The following is a 17507-nucleotide window of genomic DNA, read 5'->3' on the forward strand; positions in this document are numbered from 1 at the left end:
GAGTGGTAAAAATTTTAATCCTTCGCGCAGAGAAGGATTAATTAATAGATTCAGCCAGTTGAAGTTGGCATGTTTAACGTAGAGACACTGAGCAACCTGAATCCGCACGTTTTATTCTCTTACAGTGGTAATGTTCTTGTGTGTTTTTTTTTAAGTGTAAATCATTACTTGAAGATATGACTAATATTTTTCTGTAAAAAAAAATATAACAAGCGGTATTTGTTTTTTTATCTACGTTAAAAGATATCAACTTTTGGTCGTTTCCAATTTCCCTCACTGAAAGAACGTGGCGACTTGGCAACGTCACATGACGCGAACGGTTTGAACTACTGTCATCGTATAGTGGTGTGGTTGCGATGAGATTGTGTTGAGATTGGCAATATGAGATGAGATGTTGCCAGATCATTTTTTCACTTCTGCGCACATGGGGCGGAACCAATGAGCGCACTGAGCGTCAACTAATTCTTGTGTAACTGATGGGTATTTTCGCGGGAGGGATCTTACTCTAGGTTGAGCACTACTGCTCCTCGGGAACCTCCTTAAATCCAGGACAAGTGTTTGTGATTGCCGCGAATATTATCAAACTATTTTTTACTGGGTGATAATACAAAATTTATCGTTCGTTTGTCCCGCAAATACTCAAAATGTCAAAAAAGTCCAAGGCCTCTCATTTATAAACCAGTTTGTTTTTTTTTTTTCATAAAAAATATATCGGGAATGACGAAAAATTACACTCTATGTATACCAACCGGAGAAATATTCTCCAAATATTTTTATTACGATGAAAACAATAATATCAATATTTCTTCTTCTTGCACATATTTTTTTGTGATTGAAAAAAAAATTTGGAGGCAAAAATTCGAAGGAATTTCTCATAGGAATTTTTACCCACAATTCTTTAAGAGAAAGAACAGTTGAAAATTTTGCATAATTAACGTTTCCTTCGGCGATTCATTGACCCTCACCGGTGGAATATTTGATATCAATATTTAACAATTCCAGAAATAAATAAAAATTCAGCAAATAACTCAATCACGAGATAGCATTTGAAAACACATAATAACCTTTTGGAGGCAACATGAGATACCCCAGCTGCTCTGTGCACTTGTTATGACTCCAATTATCCAATCTGCCGATTTGAAATAATAATTATGCAAATGCGCCGATATCATATAGAAACAGAGGGTATTCTAATCACTTCTCAATTTAACTTGCTAATCGTTGTTTTCGAAATATTCATTATTATCGATGAATTAATTTGCACAAATAAATTGACAATGAATTTGTTAAGTGGTGAATGAACTCATATTGTGAAATCCATCAAGCGATATAAATGCAGGAGAACAGTTCAATTGAAAAAATTCCTACTGATTAAATTGTCCATCTTGTCCGTCAATATCAATTATTTTCACATGCACAATGAATGTTATTCGAAGAATTTCGGTAAATCACAGGCAATGGTTTAACTATTGCGACAGTTTCCAGCACTAGGCGTTAAAGAATTCAGATTGAAGAAGTGGTTGCGCCAGAGAGTTCTCCTCGGTCAGTTGCCTATGGAATGTTCTCCATGCAACAAGCGAAATTCAATATTTCGTTATATTTCAACAGCACCCCACAATTCTTCGCAAAAACACTGAAGAAAAATCGCTTTAATTATCACTATTTGCCCCTCATTTTTTGGCACTCCAGATTATTCCTTGCAAACTACATATCACCCTTAATCTCATTATTACCTCCATTACAATAATATAAAATAATAACATCAATACATTAACTTTATACATAAAAATAAACTCGTCAGTATTATCATTCACTTGATTCTATTGCAATTATAAAACTTAAATTATATTATATTATATTATGTTGCATTAATTCCGATAAATGTTTGAATTTTTTTATAATCCGAGAATATTTATGCCAAGAATTTTGACAAAATATTGGAGTTTTATCAGATTAATAAAAGGTAATTTCTGGAAAACAATAACAAATTGTCCAGTTCTTCACGCTATCTTTATTTAAAACAATTTCAAAACATAAAAAATTTCCGTCTATTTTTCCTAGAATGCCACTTTGGCCAAAAAATGAGAGACAGCTCGACAATAAACAGAGTTAATGAATAATTGATGGAGTTTTGAAAATCTCTTAAAATATTTAGTGAAAGCGAATGGAATTGAGGGATAAGTGCAGAGCCAGAGAAAAAATTCCGAAATTGCCTGAAATAGCTGTAAATGATGCGATAAATTCCCAATCAAATCTCTCAATCGAATGGGGGAATTATCAATCATTTCATTATGCCGGATGCAATCAATCGTTGAATTCTGTTGAAGCCCTGTTGAGCCAATGAAATAATCATCAGCGCCTCGCCAAATCCAGCTGGCATTTATTGCATAAAAAAATAACAATCATAAAAACCTCAAAGAAAAAATCCAGCAAAAAGCATAATTTATAATGTAATATCATGTTTCTTAGGAGTCGTGTGCAATCAACGTTCGATGATATCTCAAGATAAAAATATAATTGGCCTCTAGTGAGGCCCTCAAGGGGATTCATACACATGTATATGTGCATTGCACACAGCGTAGTTACGACAAATTGTTTGGATCGAAGGAATCCATCGTGTATTTTCTAATGTACACTTTCACTCGTCCACTGAGGGACTCCTCTATATACCATCTTCGATATCAACCAAATCCAATAAGATAAAGTTTTTCTTAAATTTACCCCCTATTTCAGTAATTGCGAAAGTCCGTCGCGCTAAATGCGAAGTCATTCGTAGATCTTTCAGAAATTTGCAGAACTCCTCCGGATATTAGAAAAATTAGTAAAATAGCTATTTAGTGGGTGAAGATCTTTCGCATCTTCAGATTTTTCATTTTATTAAAATGAACAACGAATTCGTTTATAAGATAAACGCTTGGGAGACATTTTCAACTTGCGGTTGTTCGGTGAAAATGTAGTAAGACTGGAAAGATCTGGAACTTTCAAAATAAAAATAGGATTTCGAGATGAATTTTTACCTCGAACTATGCAAATTCTACTACACCTTACAACATTTTTAATTATATTCAAGATCCTTTGAAATTTAACAAAGTTTTGTGAAACAATAATTACAACTGTGAATATTAATAGTAATTATTACATTTCGAAATCTACGTTTATTGAAAATTCTTGTAATATTTACGTTTCACTGAAAATAAATTTGAAACACCCATGAATGGCATGAAGACAAAAAATACTTCTTAACAAATTGAATTAATTTAGGTAAATTATGATTTTCCTTAGTAGAGTATTCCATCTCCGAAATTTAATTTTCTTTCTAAAGCTCTTGACTAATGGCATCTATTACTGGAATTGGCGAAAAAAAGGGGTGAGAGCGACACGATTGCGAAAGCCCAAATAACATGAATAAATTTTCCCATAAAATTTTCTCCATATGAATCAGAGAGATTCATCGGATTAGATTCATCGTGTCATGCCCATTACTGGAATGAGAAAAGAATCGTATGCAAACGAATGAATGGCTACGTGAATATCGAAAAAAAAATTAGGGATGAGAGGACATTACATTACCTTTAGTACGTGAAAACACGTCAGCATTCGAAAATGTCTTTTCCCCTCGTAAATTTCTTGTTGCTCCCTACCTCTTTCCATGGAGTATTATTCTCCCATAAAATCCTGGGTGAAAGAAAAGTTGTGCGCAAAATACTTGCAACACAAGTTACGTCACTCGTCCGTCGGAAAAATTAGAGGGGAAAAATAGTAATAAATGAAAAAAAATGGGAGGGAATATTGGGGGACGAATATCAGTACATTGAGGTGAAGTTCCCACGAGATATTGGACATGAAATCTATGAGAGAATTGGAATGAACACGATCTGATGGAATGGAAGGCTTCGTCCAGAAAAAAAAACTTCATTTCCATCAAATCAACATCTTTAATTTTTATCAATCTTTACCTCATAAAAACATTTCATTATCCCAAAAGGGTGACACAAAAAAATATCATTCATGGATATTTTATCCCATTTATTTATTTTTAATCAATGATTCGTCAATTTTACATAAAATTATTTCCTTATTTTTGGAGTTCATTCAACAATTGGAGTAAACCATCTTTACTAAATTATAGAATTGTCTTAATTTTACAGAAATAAATCATGTTAATGCATGAAAAATTCATTCTGATTAAATGAATACTTATCAATGATAAAAATTTAGCAAAAAAGGGAGATAAATATAATTTTTCGGTTCTATTAAATACCGATTAATCTAAAGAACTATTGATTTTGGAAAAAAATCTCAGAGGATTTTTTGGATGGAAAATTGAATGAGCGACAAATAAGTTTCATGCCCTTTTCTCCGAAAATCGATAATTGGGTAGATAAAATACTTAAAAATTCCTGAGTGACTATCACTTCAAGTATAATCTCTGTAAGTAATAATAAAGAAGGATATTGACTCATGTACTCAACTTGAGCATTAAATAACAATTTATGTAGAAGACCTCGACTTATTCAACGAGTGCTCAATCATAACTCGGAAAATTTCATCCCCTTTCACTTTTCTTCGAGTTTTTGTGGCATTTATTTTTTGTTGCCACATAGTTTTTGTACATCTGTTTTTTATACTCATCCGGATGGCACGATCTTATAAAACTCGAGAGACTTATGTTACAACGAGGCAGATAGGATAGCAAACGAGACTATTGGATGGATGGGCCCAGTTAAGTTGTTACGAGATTTATAGGGGAGTCTCATAAACACGTACACCTGATTGCCAAGACATGCTATCCTAGACGTTTCGATATATTCCACACACTTACTCTTCAATTTTTCATTATCCTCCATGCGTGTGCGTGTGTGTGTGTGTGTAAAGTGTAATTAAGCCAACCTGCGTTAACCCATCATTTCGTATAAGTCCTCGAGTCTAATACATATATGTATGGTATTGACTCTACCATTTATAAGAAATGAACAATTAAAAAATATAAAATTGATAATTCTATTGTATGTTACATATATGTACATGTATATGTATTTATATTTTTTCTTTTCTGCTCTCTTTCATTGAACACACATTTATTATTAGGGTTATTATGCAATAATCATTAGCTGGAAATTGCAATTCCACCAAATTTTTATTCTATCATGAGAAAATAGTTTTGTTGTATGTAAAGTCATTTTTTCGCATGAAGAAAATTTTCCTCTGCGCAAATAAATATTGTTTCTCATTTTGTTTCCTCTATTCTCATGAAAGAGGAAGGGAATTTCATCAATCGTTGGATGTCTCTCGCTGAAATCTTCTCAGCTTCAACTTTAATTAAAACCAATGCCGAGGTTAATATCATTTATTTCGAGTGCAATTCGACTTTCATGAGAACTTAATAAATGCTTAATTGAGTTTCTCCCGCAATTGAAGGCGATTTAATTAAATTCATTTTGACTGGAGGCAAAACGAATAGACAGGTGATTTAATGGAACTACCGAGTACACGTTTCATTGAAAATTTCATACTGGATCATTAGGTAATACTGGCACTTAAATTTTTTTTAACTACGAGGTAAGATTGAGATGACAATACTAAACATTAAAATTAAAATTTAAACACCAACTAATCTCCAGACAATCAAACGAGGAATTTCAAATGCAAATTCGGGATGAAAGTTTGGAAAAGAATTTGAGTGAAAAATTTTAATTGAATTTTAACAAAAATTCGCGGAATTTTATGCGGCAAATTCCGACAAAAATTGTTAACAGCCTAAAGGCAAAAAAGTGCACCTTCTGAAAAGACACTTAAAAGGCTAGTGTAAATATCGAGGGAGGTGTGGAGATTTTTGCGGACAATATTAAAGAGATAGGAAATATTCACGGCGGTACATAGGCGCACTTAGCGGTGAGAAAAAAAGGGGGGAAAAAATTCAAGGGAAGGAAAATAACAAAGTGGCTGAAGGGAGAACATAGATGGATAGCTTTTGCACCAAGATCCGGGATTCCGACTGAGTTTAGCCGAGAAATACACATATCCCCCACTCGTGCCACTGAAGGTATGTCTTTGATTTTTTATCTTCGTTTTCCCTCGACTTGTTGGAGCCTTGGTCATAGCCCAAGTTGCTTAAACCGTCTTAGACTGGTTTATCAAGGTTCGTTCGCGTCACAAGCCCCTGGATAAAAGGAGAGAGGAAGAAAAAAAATGGCAACCGAAGGAGCGAAGAAAGCCGGAGGACGATATTCCCTTCGCTAACATTCCCTCCGTAGAAAATTCAAACACCCACGCGCCCGGAGTCTCATTATGCCCTGGTTTACCCCAATTCTCTATTCCTTTTTACCGAATTTTTTTTACATCCCGTGGGAGTAGAAATAAGTGTATCAAAAGATCTCCGGCTTGCTGAAGCTCCAGAGAATTTCAGAGAAATGGATTTCACGATTTCTTAACATTTGTGGCGATTTCAATTCCACATCAACTCAAGTTGATGAATATTTCCGGAATTCAAGCCGGAAAAAAAGATAGAATTTTTCCGAGGATTTCGTTTTCTTTTTTGAGAGATTGTTTATTGATTCTTAATGAAATTGAATGGAAAATATTTCCTGAAAAATTTATTTTCAAACAGTTTGCCGTAACTGATAGAGCGAATATATATTTTGAGCAATTGAAAATGGACAGAATACATATGCGGGCGTAATTTCCTGAAATTCCACTGAATGTTGAAAATGAGTTGATAAAATTTTCTGTAATTCAACTTGAAAAAGTCAACTTTTTGAGAATGTGCCATAACGAAAGAAGGAGGTAATATTTTAATAGTAAAGAAAAATGGTCCATGAGGGTATGGCGGGCAATAGAAAGGGCCGCGGCCATAGCGATGGCATAGCGAACTAGCGCGGTATTCAGGCCGCAGCAAGGCCGTCCGTACGGTCGTCCCCTGAGTAAAAGTGCAGTAAATGAAATGTAGGTTGTTACATGGCTCGAGGCGAGCCTCCTCACTATCCTCACTTGTTGTACAGTATTATTATATCGGTGCCGAGAGCATTATGCTCAAGGAGGCCCGCCATATGCCGCCCTCCGTACATCGCAGTGACCCCACACTTTGAGGAGACGATCATTTGCTCATACCCGTTCAAAAAAATAATATTCATTTTCCTCAAATATTTAATTACTTAAGACAAGCCCTTCAGACCATCACCACTCAACCTCCCCTCTCGCAGCTCGCCTAATTTCCGCAAATTCTTCATTACGTCTCAGCCATTGCAATTTTCGTGTTAATTATGAGTTTTAATTCATTCACTGGATAATTATTAATAATTGAAAATTTTTTTCTCTCAATTGAGTGGGAGAATTTCTACTGTTAGTTTTCATTTGACTTTTTTGTCCACGAAATGTGAAAAAAATTACTAGCGGCAAATTAAGTAATGAGAAATTTGTTGAAAAATGATTAAAAAGAGAATTTTACTGGCCGACTGTGCGAATTTATTTGCTGGCGCACTCCAATTTTCGTCGCATTTTCGGGGGATAATGAAGTGAGGAATTTTATGGAGTGAGGTACTCATTACGGGGCCCCATGGGAATCCATGGCGTTGTTTAAGTGGATTGTGTTAATTAAAGCCATGCTATATATATGGTGCGTATGGTTTTGATATCTATATTTCATGAGAATAGAATGAGTGCGTGGAGTTCCACGATCGGGTCCTTGAACTCGATTCGTTCACTCGATCTGGTATTCAATCCATTGAACATTCTGAAACCTCAGATTCAATGATGCTGAGGGTGTGTTGCGGATACGCAACATGCGTCAACAAAAAATAGAAGTACTAATAAAAAGTTCATTAAATCACATAACAATTCACTTTTTTTGCGGAATGAAAACGTTCGCTGTCACCGATTTATTTCATCAAGTTATTACATATTCATAATAAATTCATATTATCAATGATAAAATTAATATAGTAAATTTTGCACTATATTAAAAGTAATTCAAATAAAATACTCAATGCATCAAATTTCAAGTGGTTTATATGGAAAATCTATAATTGAATAACAGATTCCTTTGAGTTTTGCAAGAATTTCCCTTGAATATTGAAATGAACTTTACAAATTATCTTTATAAATCCAAGAAAATAAATTGAAAGGCCTTTCCGATGGAATTTCCCGAAATAAAAATAGCCCCCCATAGTCAATTTCGCTAATTTCTACCCGAAGACACGGAATCGAATAAATATGTAATGGTAAATAGCGATTAATTTGAATTTCGCCTGGGTGATTGAAAAAGTATCAGATGTAAACAAACGATTTCTCTATTCTTACCTACTGGGGACGGAGGCAGATAGAAATGCAAATTGAAATAGTAGTAAAGAAGGTAAAGGAATAATTGATCAAGTAAGAGAGTGTTGTCAGTATTCGACGACAAGTATCCAAGGAAATGACACAGCTGGAGATGCTTTTACCCTGTCAGGGGAAAGTCTCGTTACTTGGTTTTATCTCGTGGACGTGCGTGTAACGAAAAACGTGCGCAGGATTCACTTGCAATGAATCTCATGTAACTTTTCCTCCTTTTCTCATTTCGTAACGATTGTTTTCCTGATAAATTATTGATCTCCATTTCCTCATTCTGCTGGTGAATGGGAATGAGGAAAGAGTGGAATTGAAAAAAAAAGGAGAGAGAGAGAGAGAGGAAAAAACGTGACACAGACCTCGAAATGGCAGCCGGATGCGTTGAAATGACATGCGGGCAATCGTATTGCTAACGAGTGGCGCGCCTTAAACGTCAATAAAAAAAAAACATCTTAATGGTTTTTGCATACATGAAACATACCAGAGAGCCCCAGACGTCCAGACGAAGACTGTTAAAATTACCGAGTCGTTCAATTTCTCATCCCTCATGGTAACTCGTAATTATATCGGTGGAATTTACTTCTTGCTTTAATTATCCTCATATGCATATTCTACTCTGTTATTTGTGCCTCTTGCGCAAGTCTCTGCACTCCTCAAACCAAGGGAGGAAAAAAATATTCAGGAATTCCAGCTCATTTGGGTGAAAGTTTTGAGGAATAAGCACCAATTGATTCCCAGGATATTCCATTCCTTCAGAGAACACAATCATTTCGTCTCTTGTTACGTATTACATACAATTATTCGCATTTCAATAACTATACATGAGACGCTGTGATGGTGTTAAAATTATTTTTTTTATTTTTCAAGTTGAACTCTAGAAATGAAATTCCATTGAATTGCTGAGTGAATTGAGAGTCATGATTCTGCACGCTCCATGGATCTCCTTTGTCTCTAATATTCCATCTAGCCTCACCCACTTATCGGTTTTTCTCATTTGTGCGCACCTTTGCACCTCAGCTTTGACTTGAACAACAAACAGTAAACTATCCTTGGGGCCTTGTGGCCATTCGTGAAAGGGCCCTACCACCCCCTCCCTCAATCTGCGTGACTGCGTTTTATACCTCAAATGCCATTTATTCGCGCCCATTACAAAGACCCCGCGAAAATACCTTCCGATCTATTCACTTTGTGGTAAACGTGAGAAATTATGAAACGGCATTATCGCAAAAGCCTAAATTTATTAAAAATTACTTCATATCTATTTATATGTCACTATCTAATGTCAGACAATTAAGTGACCCATATTTTTCATTTGATTTTTTCTTTAAAAAGTATTTTATTGACTCAATACTCTCGTAAAATTTCAGGTTACGAATTTTTCTCTTCGTGTGCTATTTTTATTGTTTTTATTAAATATATTACCATTGATTTCTTTTCCCGTATTTTTCACCTCAATTTTATTAAATTGATTATCCCATTGATTATGAAAGTCATTAATCTTGAAAATTCAATGAAATTTCGTTTTACCTGGAGAGGGGTAATTGATAGCTCTAAGGCACCTTGAATTTCATGATTTTTATTGATAATAGAATTTATCTACTTCAATAAAATTCGCATTCAAATGGCGAATCAATCATTCTTATCAAAATGAAGATAATAATATAATGTTCCAACAGGCATCAATGTCACTTTCGGCACTTGTTCCCTACTCGAGTGAGAGGGGAATATAGCCATGAAAGGAATAGAATAAAATTAATGATATCTTTCGGAATTTTTGATCGAAGTCGAGTGAAAAATGGAGGATTACAACACCATATAGTTGTTTCTTTCAATCACAGGTCATCTGAAAGGAAAGATTGACCTGCAAAATGTCCAGTTACACCCCGGAGTGATTCAATACCGTTTAGAACGACGTGAGTAACCTGATAATCCAGTTGTTGCAGATCAATTTAACGAGCTTGAGAAAGTATTTTTTTTTGTTCCTTCGAGTTTTTTCAGAGTGCAAGAGTGACAGCAAGAATATTACACCAGCTGAACTGGTAGTATGATGCATTTATTCAACTCTGCAAGACATTCACCGTGACAGTTTGTTATTTTGAAGTGGTGATAGAGAGTAAGAGGGTTTTCTGAGACGATTGGAGTCCATGGATGAAAAGGGGGTAAAGGAGCTTGTGCAATTATTTTCTGCCACCTGCACTCATTTCGTCACAATACTTCGATTGCGCTCTCAAAACCCAACCAATAATGAGTGTTTTTTTTATGAATTCACCAGTTCACTTGATTATCCATAAAGTGAATAATTTTAAGTGAATAATGGGAAGAGAATATTTTTGCAACCGACACTAATTCACATTAGAATTGCAAATATACAAAAATTGTCGTTGAGTCAATTATTCTCTAGAACTCCATGTGCTATACGTCGAATTCCGCAGATATTCTAGCCCACGTAAAAACTCAGGGCATCAATTAAATTCATTCAATTACTTGTTTATTCGATGGTTGCATAATGAATACCTTTGTTTCTTGGAGTCTTACGAACATTTTGAAGGAATAAAAATGCCAAGCGGATGAACACTGAGACAGCAGAAAGACCTTAGATGTAAAAATCTCTAAATTACGTTGATGCCTGGTGTAAAAGGGACGATGCTCGTCATTTTTACAACTATAAACGTAATATTAAAAATCATAAATCACTCAATTGGACCCTAACTCTCGTGACCCTAACTCTCGAATTTCATGATCATTTCACGATCTCTCGAGAATATCTTCAGTTATTGCTCATGAGTAATTCCTCTAATTTATGGACTCTGGAAATTCATTGAGTTGTTCCATAAAATTCACAGCCAGTAAGAGAGTAAACACTAATAAACGATAAACTACTAATCGCCAATTTCATTCGAGTCTTTCACCAAGCGACACATAATAAACGGATAATTTAAGATGCGATATGTCACTAGACGCAATTGCATAATCGTAGGTGAGTCGACGATGCATCCCACACTTGGCATTTGTAAAGCGAGCAACGAGACTGAGAAAATTAGATAGATTGATGAGTACTAGAGCCAAATGTACGCAATTTATAATACACACATAATACGCCATTTAACTCGGAATGGCCGACAGGAATTTCTTTCTCTCTCGGTGTTTCTACTTTCGTCGCAGCAACGACTCCAGAATAGAAATAACTCACGAAATTCTCAGAACATTTTTCGGTTTTAGGGTTTCGCATTTTCGTTTTTACACGACATTGAAATTCTGTTCTACCGCACCAACGAACAATCAAACTCAATTGAACAATTATGAATTATTTTTGGGATTTATTTAGAACATCGAAGGGCAGACGAATTGTATTTTTAGGAAATATTGAGCTAAGTTGAATATTTTAGGAAGTAACTACAACACATCATCCTCCAGACTTCTGAAACTAGTTCTATCATTGGTTGTGATATTCGTGGATTTTCCATGCCTTCCGAATCCATCGACAAATCGCTGGGCTCCTTTGATCCCACCGTCGAGAAGCAAATCAGTCGCATTGTCTCGCTCGAATTCCAGAGCCTCTTCTATTGGTTTTCCACCGAAGGTTGCATAGCTCATGGACGTTCGATCTGCCAGCAGAGCCCCTTGAGGATATTTCAGAATTGATTGGGCAATAGATATGCTCTGGCCCAGGGCTAAAATTATCAGATTAGTAAAAAACTTATGAAAAAATGTGAGAAAAAAGACTGCGGCTGAATAATTGCTGTAGGAAAAATTATTGATAATTTTTTTGTTATTATTCGTCTGCAGACCTATCAAATGAATCAGTCAAAACCTGAGCCAGAGGCAACTAGACGAGCTCCCAATCCCCAGTTGAAGGCCTCTTCTCCGCTGATTTCTCTTCCAGTCAATATGAGATCCATTGCTCTAGAGTATCCTACCATCGCTGGCAATCTCACTGTTCCACCACACATCACTGGAATTCCAAATCTCCTGTTTAAAAAACCCATTCGTGATTTCTGCTCGAGAATCCTCAAATCACACATGAGAGCCAGTTCAAATCCTGCTCCAATTGCATATCCAGTTACAGCTGCAATCAAAGGCTTTTTCGAGAGCTGCATTCGTGTGCACTGAAATGACAACAAATAATGAGAGGTAAATTACTATATAAAAATGCCAAATGGTGATAATGATTGAGGGGAATAATAATGTTAACTGTTAGTTACCAATGCTCCAAAGTGGGGCAACCTGTCAGAATCTCCTTCTGATTTTGCTATTTCCCCTAGGTCGAATCCTGAGCAGAAATTACCACCAATCCCATGAACAATTCCGATTTTCATTTCTTCATTCTCATCGAATTCGTCGAGAGCTTCAGCCAACTCTTGAGCTGTTGCACTGTCCAGAGCATTTTTTCTCTGAGGACGACTCAGACCAAATAGTCGTATAGGCCCAGTTTGGGAGACAACAATATTTTTGACAACTGGAAATAAGCAAAACAATAACAAAAAATTCCTTTTTTATGAATCCAAACTGAACTGAATCACATGAAATATACTCTATGAGTCGGTGAATATTCTCCTCTTTCATTAATAGGAAGCTAATAATGAGTAATTGATTAAATAATGAATAATTCAATATTATTGCAATAATTCACCGGTGTCTGATTCTTCATTTGGCTCTGGGGTGACAGCAGTCTTTGAGGTTATGCCTCTCTTGAGGTAACTCTGGGCAGTTTTTCGAAGTGATAACAATAATCGATTAGTTGGAAACATTTTTCAATCGATTAATCCTTTAGGATTAAATAAATGCTAATTACAGAAAAGATTTAACAGTTTCAGGCATTTTTTCAATGTTTTCTATTCCCACAGTAGAAAGTTTCTCGATACATAGAAATATCGATACATGAATTAATCGACAGAATAAGTATCGATATGTGCCAGGCCTCCACTGACATACAAGTGAAATTCAAAAATTGAAATAAACAATAATGAATAATTTAAATAAAGACTAATGATAATGGAAAACGAAAAATTCATTAGAATTTCATGAATTTAATTCATCTGTGAACATTTCTCAAGGTTATGAGCTGTGCACTATTTTTGAAGAAGAACGATTATTAACGAACAATTATAAAATTATCTAAGGAACGAAGTTTCTTCTTCTCTGTAGATTTCTGCAGCTGGAAATTAAGCGAAGAAGGCTACTCATCTTGAGAATATCTCTTTAAATTGCGTCCTAAAGTGTTCAAAATTAATTATTATTAAGCAATAGATCGGGTCTCGAGAGAAACATTTTCGAAATGTTCTTCGAAGAATTCTCTAGTGGAATGTTTAAGCACAAACTCACCCTTGATTTCCTCTTCATTCCCTTTCTCACTCCAAAAATTCTTTCGATGAGCGAATGTGAGTCATTTTTCTTCTTCATTCTTCGCTGCTTATTTTTCTTCTTCGTATCAATGACCCTCAGCCTCTCCATAAGAACATCCCTTGAAAATGTATCTTCTGGATTTTTCAACAATTCCTCATCAAACTGCAGATACCTCGTGGGGATTTCTAGCTGGGCTACATCACCCACCTCTTCACCAAAGCCAGTTCTGTCCTCGTCGAAATTTCCGAGACAATAGACAGCAACATCACAAACTGTTTGGATCCTAGCGGCCATTCCCTCATCATCAGGTTTTTTTGCATCCCTGCACATTCGCAGTCTCTTAAACAATTGTCTGAAGAAGCTGATCATTTTCTCCCTCTGCTCCCCCGTCTTCTCAAGCCAGTACTCCAGGACAAATTCTAGGCCCCTTATTGTGCCCATTAGGTGTTTATCACTGCCAGTCCTTTCCTTCCTCCAGTTGGCCAGTATTACGACAGCATAAATAATCCCAGACTCTGGCCTGATACTGTCAACCACCGGGGCATTCATGGCTCCGATGACCTTACAGCACTTCTCCAAATTCTCCTCCCTCTTCTTAAAGTGCCTGATCATTGCTGTCCTTAGGCCCTCCTTCAATGTCTCATCCCCCTCGATCCCGGCGAGGGCATAAAATCCCACGAAATCAATGGGTAGACACTCCCTGGGACACTTTCGAGTTAATCCTCTCCCCAATTTCTCCTGAAACCGCTTCCTTACTTCATAAACATCATCGATCATGAGCCCGGAGAGGCGAAAAAAGTGTTCGGTTTTCAGTTTGTCCCCGGTCCTCTCGAACTTGGCGAGCTTGAGGAGACAAGCACCGGCCTGAAGCCTCAGCCAAGACTTCTCATCGGCTTTGAAACCCCCCAATCGCCTAGCGTTCCCCTCACTCGCTACAAAACGCATCAGCACTCGAATAATTTCGAGTATCCAGGACTCGTGAACTTGTCGCGATATCACCCACCTGGTGAGACACTTCATCGCTTCTAATCGACAGATCGTCTCCAGAGGCAACTCCTCCTTCTCCGACCAATTCTTCGTCTCAGCAGCTTGATGAGACTCGTCAGAAGCGTGAGACTCGTCAGGGCCTAGGACTTGTACGTAAACGCTTTTCATTGCTGAATAAATCTGCTCATTGGAATCCTCGTAGAACCACGAAATGTACCCCAAACTGGCGATCAAAGTCGTACACTCGCGGGAACCTCTACCATCTAAACTGTCTTCCAACTTTTCCACGACATCCTGGAAGATAAACGCAGGCTGTTCCCCTGAAAGCCCAGAGATCAGTCTTACAGAGGCCTTCGCCTCCGCGACAGTCCCCGAGGTCAAAAAGCTTTTGCAGGTGTCAACGAGAGCTGTCCAAGTCGATGAGATTCTATTGAGCTGCTTGATTTTTCCCACGTTCGTCAGGATGTTGAGGACTCTCACGGTGATGGAGGGAGTCTTGTCTCTCAGAAGAGACGTCGCAAGAGTATTAAATATCGTAGGGTTCGCGAAATGTGCAGAGAAAGCAAGAGAGAGGATCTCGAGAAGTTTGAATCCGTTCTCTACCGCTGTTTCGAGGTTCAGACCGATTTTAAGGGCAGCTTCGTCATCATGGAGAACATCGTGGAGGCAGGTGATCAAGGCTTCGATTGCTGTTTCGTCGATTAGTACTGAGCTCGAGCGCTCCAGGAGGATTTTCACAGTTTTGTAATACGGATCCGTCTCGTTTAGATCTCCGATATTACGTAAGATTCGGTTTATAGCCTCCTCCGACTGCAAGCAGGTGACATTTGGCATCAAAACTTGCTCCATATCTTCCGCCAATGAAGGATTATCGTTGAGGTCCTCGAAGAACTTTAAGAGATTCGTTTCAACTTCGATCGTATCCGCGAAATACTTCGAGAGTGATTTTAAATGGTTTCGAGCAACCGTTAGCTCAAGATCCCCTCGCAACTCTTCCCTCGACTCAAAAACCCTCGTCAAGCATTTTCTGATGGTCCATCTGTGAATTTGTAGTTCTGCAAATGCTCGGCGAGCGGTTTTGTCGATCTGATCGAAAAAGTGATAGAGCAATGCCACTCTTACCTCGACTTGTTCCTGGAATTTGCTGAACCAAGTCGTGAAGATTCTTTCCACGTACATTCGATCCTTCTCGTCCTTGACAAAGTACCCACGCAGAACTTCATTCATTATCGAGATCATGGCAGAGTTCGATAGATCGGAGTCTCGAGAATTGTCTGTAACCCTCGAGGACAAAAAACCTATCGACAGCTCCTTCAGAGTGTGTTTACGAACCTCGTAATCCTTGTCGAGACTTCTCGCTTTAATAATGCTCAGGAGTTCTTGATCCTCCAGAAGACTAAAGTCTTCATTGACAGCGGACATTATCGTCGAGATGATCTGCTTTCTGATCAGCAGCGAGTAGTCTCGCTGCACTAGAGTAAGGATTTCAATAATTTCTGAGCGCATTGAGTCACTCAGGAGGAAGGGCTTCGCTTCCTTAATGCAAATAATTCTAATCCCCTCAGGTTGTGCCAGGAACGCCGATACAAAGAGTTTCCAAAAGCTCCTAAACCCCGAGAAATTCGAGTCCTTGTCTTGAAGCACACTCGAGAGAATGATGACTGCCCTCAATTTCATGGCGTCGTCTTCGGAGTTTAAGAGTGCTTCAAGTTGTGGGAGGATGTGCTCGAGGATTTTTGGAAAAAACCGCGAGATTGCAGAGGTTATAGAGCTGACTTGTCGCAGTAGATCGTCGGTACCGAAGCTGATGAGGATCTGCACAAAATCCTGGGAGAGAAGTGGCGCCAGGAGCGCTTTGGAAGTCGATAATATCTTTCTTGAAAGATTGTGAGAGCTCTTGTAGGAGTCTTGAGTGATCAGCAGGTGGAGGAAGAGAACGGGAAGAATGGGCTTAACGATCTCTTGTGAGGAGTTTATGAGGTTTGTGATGAGTTTGTTGATCAAACGATGGACGTCTCCGGCGGGGTTAGCATTGATTATGTCGAAGAGGAGGATGACGAAGGACCGCAGGCTTTTGGGAGTCGCTGGGAGCTCAGAGAAATCTGAACAGAGGGCAAATGCATTCGCCCGAGTTAGGTTTGCGAGGATGTACTCGGAGGACGAATACCACGGGGAGGATGGGTCCTTCAGGGGCGCCAGGTGGCTCGCTAGGAAGTTTAGGACCCGGAGGAGGACGTCGGGTTTGTGGGGGAATGGGGACGTCGGTGCAAATCCCCGGAGGATGTCTGAGAGACAGAGGGCCACGGAGAGTTGAATAAATTTGTTCGGATGAGTAAGGAATGGGTCGGATTTTGACAGGTGCTCTGCCAGGGGTTTATACTCCTCGTATCTGATGGGGTCTGCAGATTTCCAGATTTTTAGATTATTGGAGAGCACCTGAAATGCCAAGCGCCGCAAATTGAGCTATTTTTTATGACAGTATTCCAAGTTTTGGGATTTTCATGAAATTTCTCATGTTTGAGTTTATTAAAAAATAAAGCGACTCACACTCAATCTCTTCTCCAACTCAGTTTCCTCTAGATCCTTTGTTAGCAGTTTCGTTCCAGGTGGAAATTGTACTCGCAGCATTGTTGGATTTATTTAATTTGCAATTCATTAGATGAATTGTTCAACCAGTCATTGAGGCTCATCGAAATATCGAATGGACTCCAAAGCCGGTTGGGCATGTACACTCGAACCCAAAGAAACCGGCGTCAAGTTTTTTTTTAAATAACGAGACGATAATCAAAATGAATGGGAATTGCTTTGGAATTAAATGCAGAATCACAGTTTAAATTTCCTGTAACTCACGATTG

General features: G+C 37.8%; 2 protein-coding genes across 2 annotated transcripts; both read right to left on the bottom strand.

Moving 5' to 3' along the window:
* Positions 1 to 11619: 11619 nt before the first annotated feature.
* Positions 11620 to 13199, bottom strand: LOC105265162 (probable enoyl-CoA hydratase, mitochondrial). The gene is made up of 4 exons (XM_011302517.1): positions 12953 to 13199; positions 12525 to 12778; positions 12134 to 12428; positions 11620 to 11993 (listed from the first exon to the last, which is right to left on the bottom strand). Exons 1-4 carry the CDS (start codon positions 13068 to 13070, stop codon positions 11716 to 11718), a joined length of 945 nt encoding a protein of 314 aa, XP_011300819.1. The 5' UTR covers positions 13071 to 13199; the 3' UTR covers positions 11620 to 11715.
* A 193-nt stretch (positions 13200 to 13392) lies between these two features.
* LOC105265163 (sister chromatid cohesion protein PDS5 homolog A-like) lies at positions 13393 to 17349 on the bottom strand. The gene is made up of 3 exons (XM_011302518.1): positions 17200 to 17349; positions 13645 to 17088; positions 13393 to 13533 (listed from the first exon to the last, which is right to left on the bottom strand). The coding sequence occupies exons 1-3, from the start codon at positions 17278 to 17280 to the stop codon at positions 13522 to 13524; spliced, it is 3537 nt and encodes a 1178-aa protein (XP_011300820.1). The 5' UTR covers positions 17281 to 17349; the 3' UTR covers positions 13393 to 13521.
* Positions 17350 to 17507: the final 158 nt, after the last annotated feature.

Source organism: Fopius arisanus, unplaced genomic scaffold (genome assembly GCF_000806365.1).
Source record: "Fopius arisanus strain USDA-PBARC FA_bdor unplaced genomic scaffold, ASM80636v1 scaffold00028, whole genome shotgun sequence".
In the NCBI taxonomy this organism is placed as follows: Eukaryota; Metazoa; Arthropoda; class Insecta; order Hymenoptera; family Braconidae; genus Fopius; species Fopius arisanus.

Excerpts from the sequence above, each read along its gene's own strand:
- LOC105265162 (XM_011302517.1), bottom strand. The coding sequence starts at position 13,070 with ATGTTTCCAACTAATCGATTATTGTTATCACTTCGAAAAACTGCCCAG. Across the intron at positions 12,429-12,524 it reads TGCCCCACTTTGGAGCATTG|TGCACACGAATGCAGCTCTC; the intron begins GTAACTAACAGT and ends TTGTCATTTCAG. Across the intron at positions 11,994-12,133 it reads TCTAGTTGCCTCTGGCTCAG|CCCTGGGCCAGAGCATATCT; the intron begins GTTTTGACTGAT and ends TGATAATTTTAG.
- LOC105265163 (XM_011302518.1), bottom strand. The coding sequence starts at position 17,280 with ATGCTGCGAGTACAATTTCCACCTGGAACGAAACTGCTAACAAAGGAT. Across the intron at positions 17,089-17,199 it reads AGTTGGAGAAGAGATTGAGT|GTGCTCTCCAATAATCTAAA; the intron begins GTGAGTCGCTTT and ends TTGGCATTTCAG.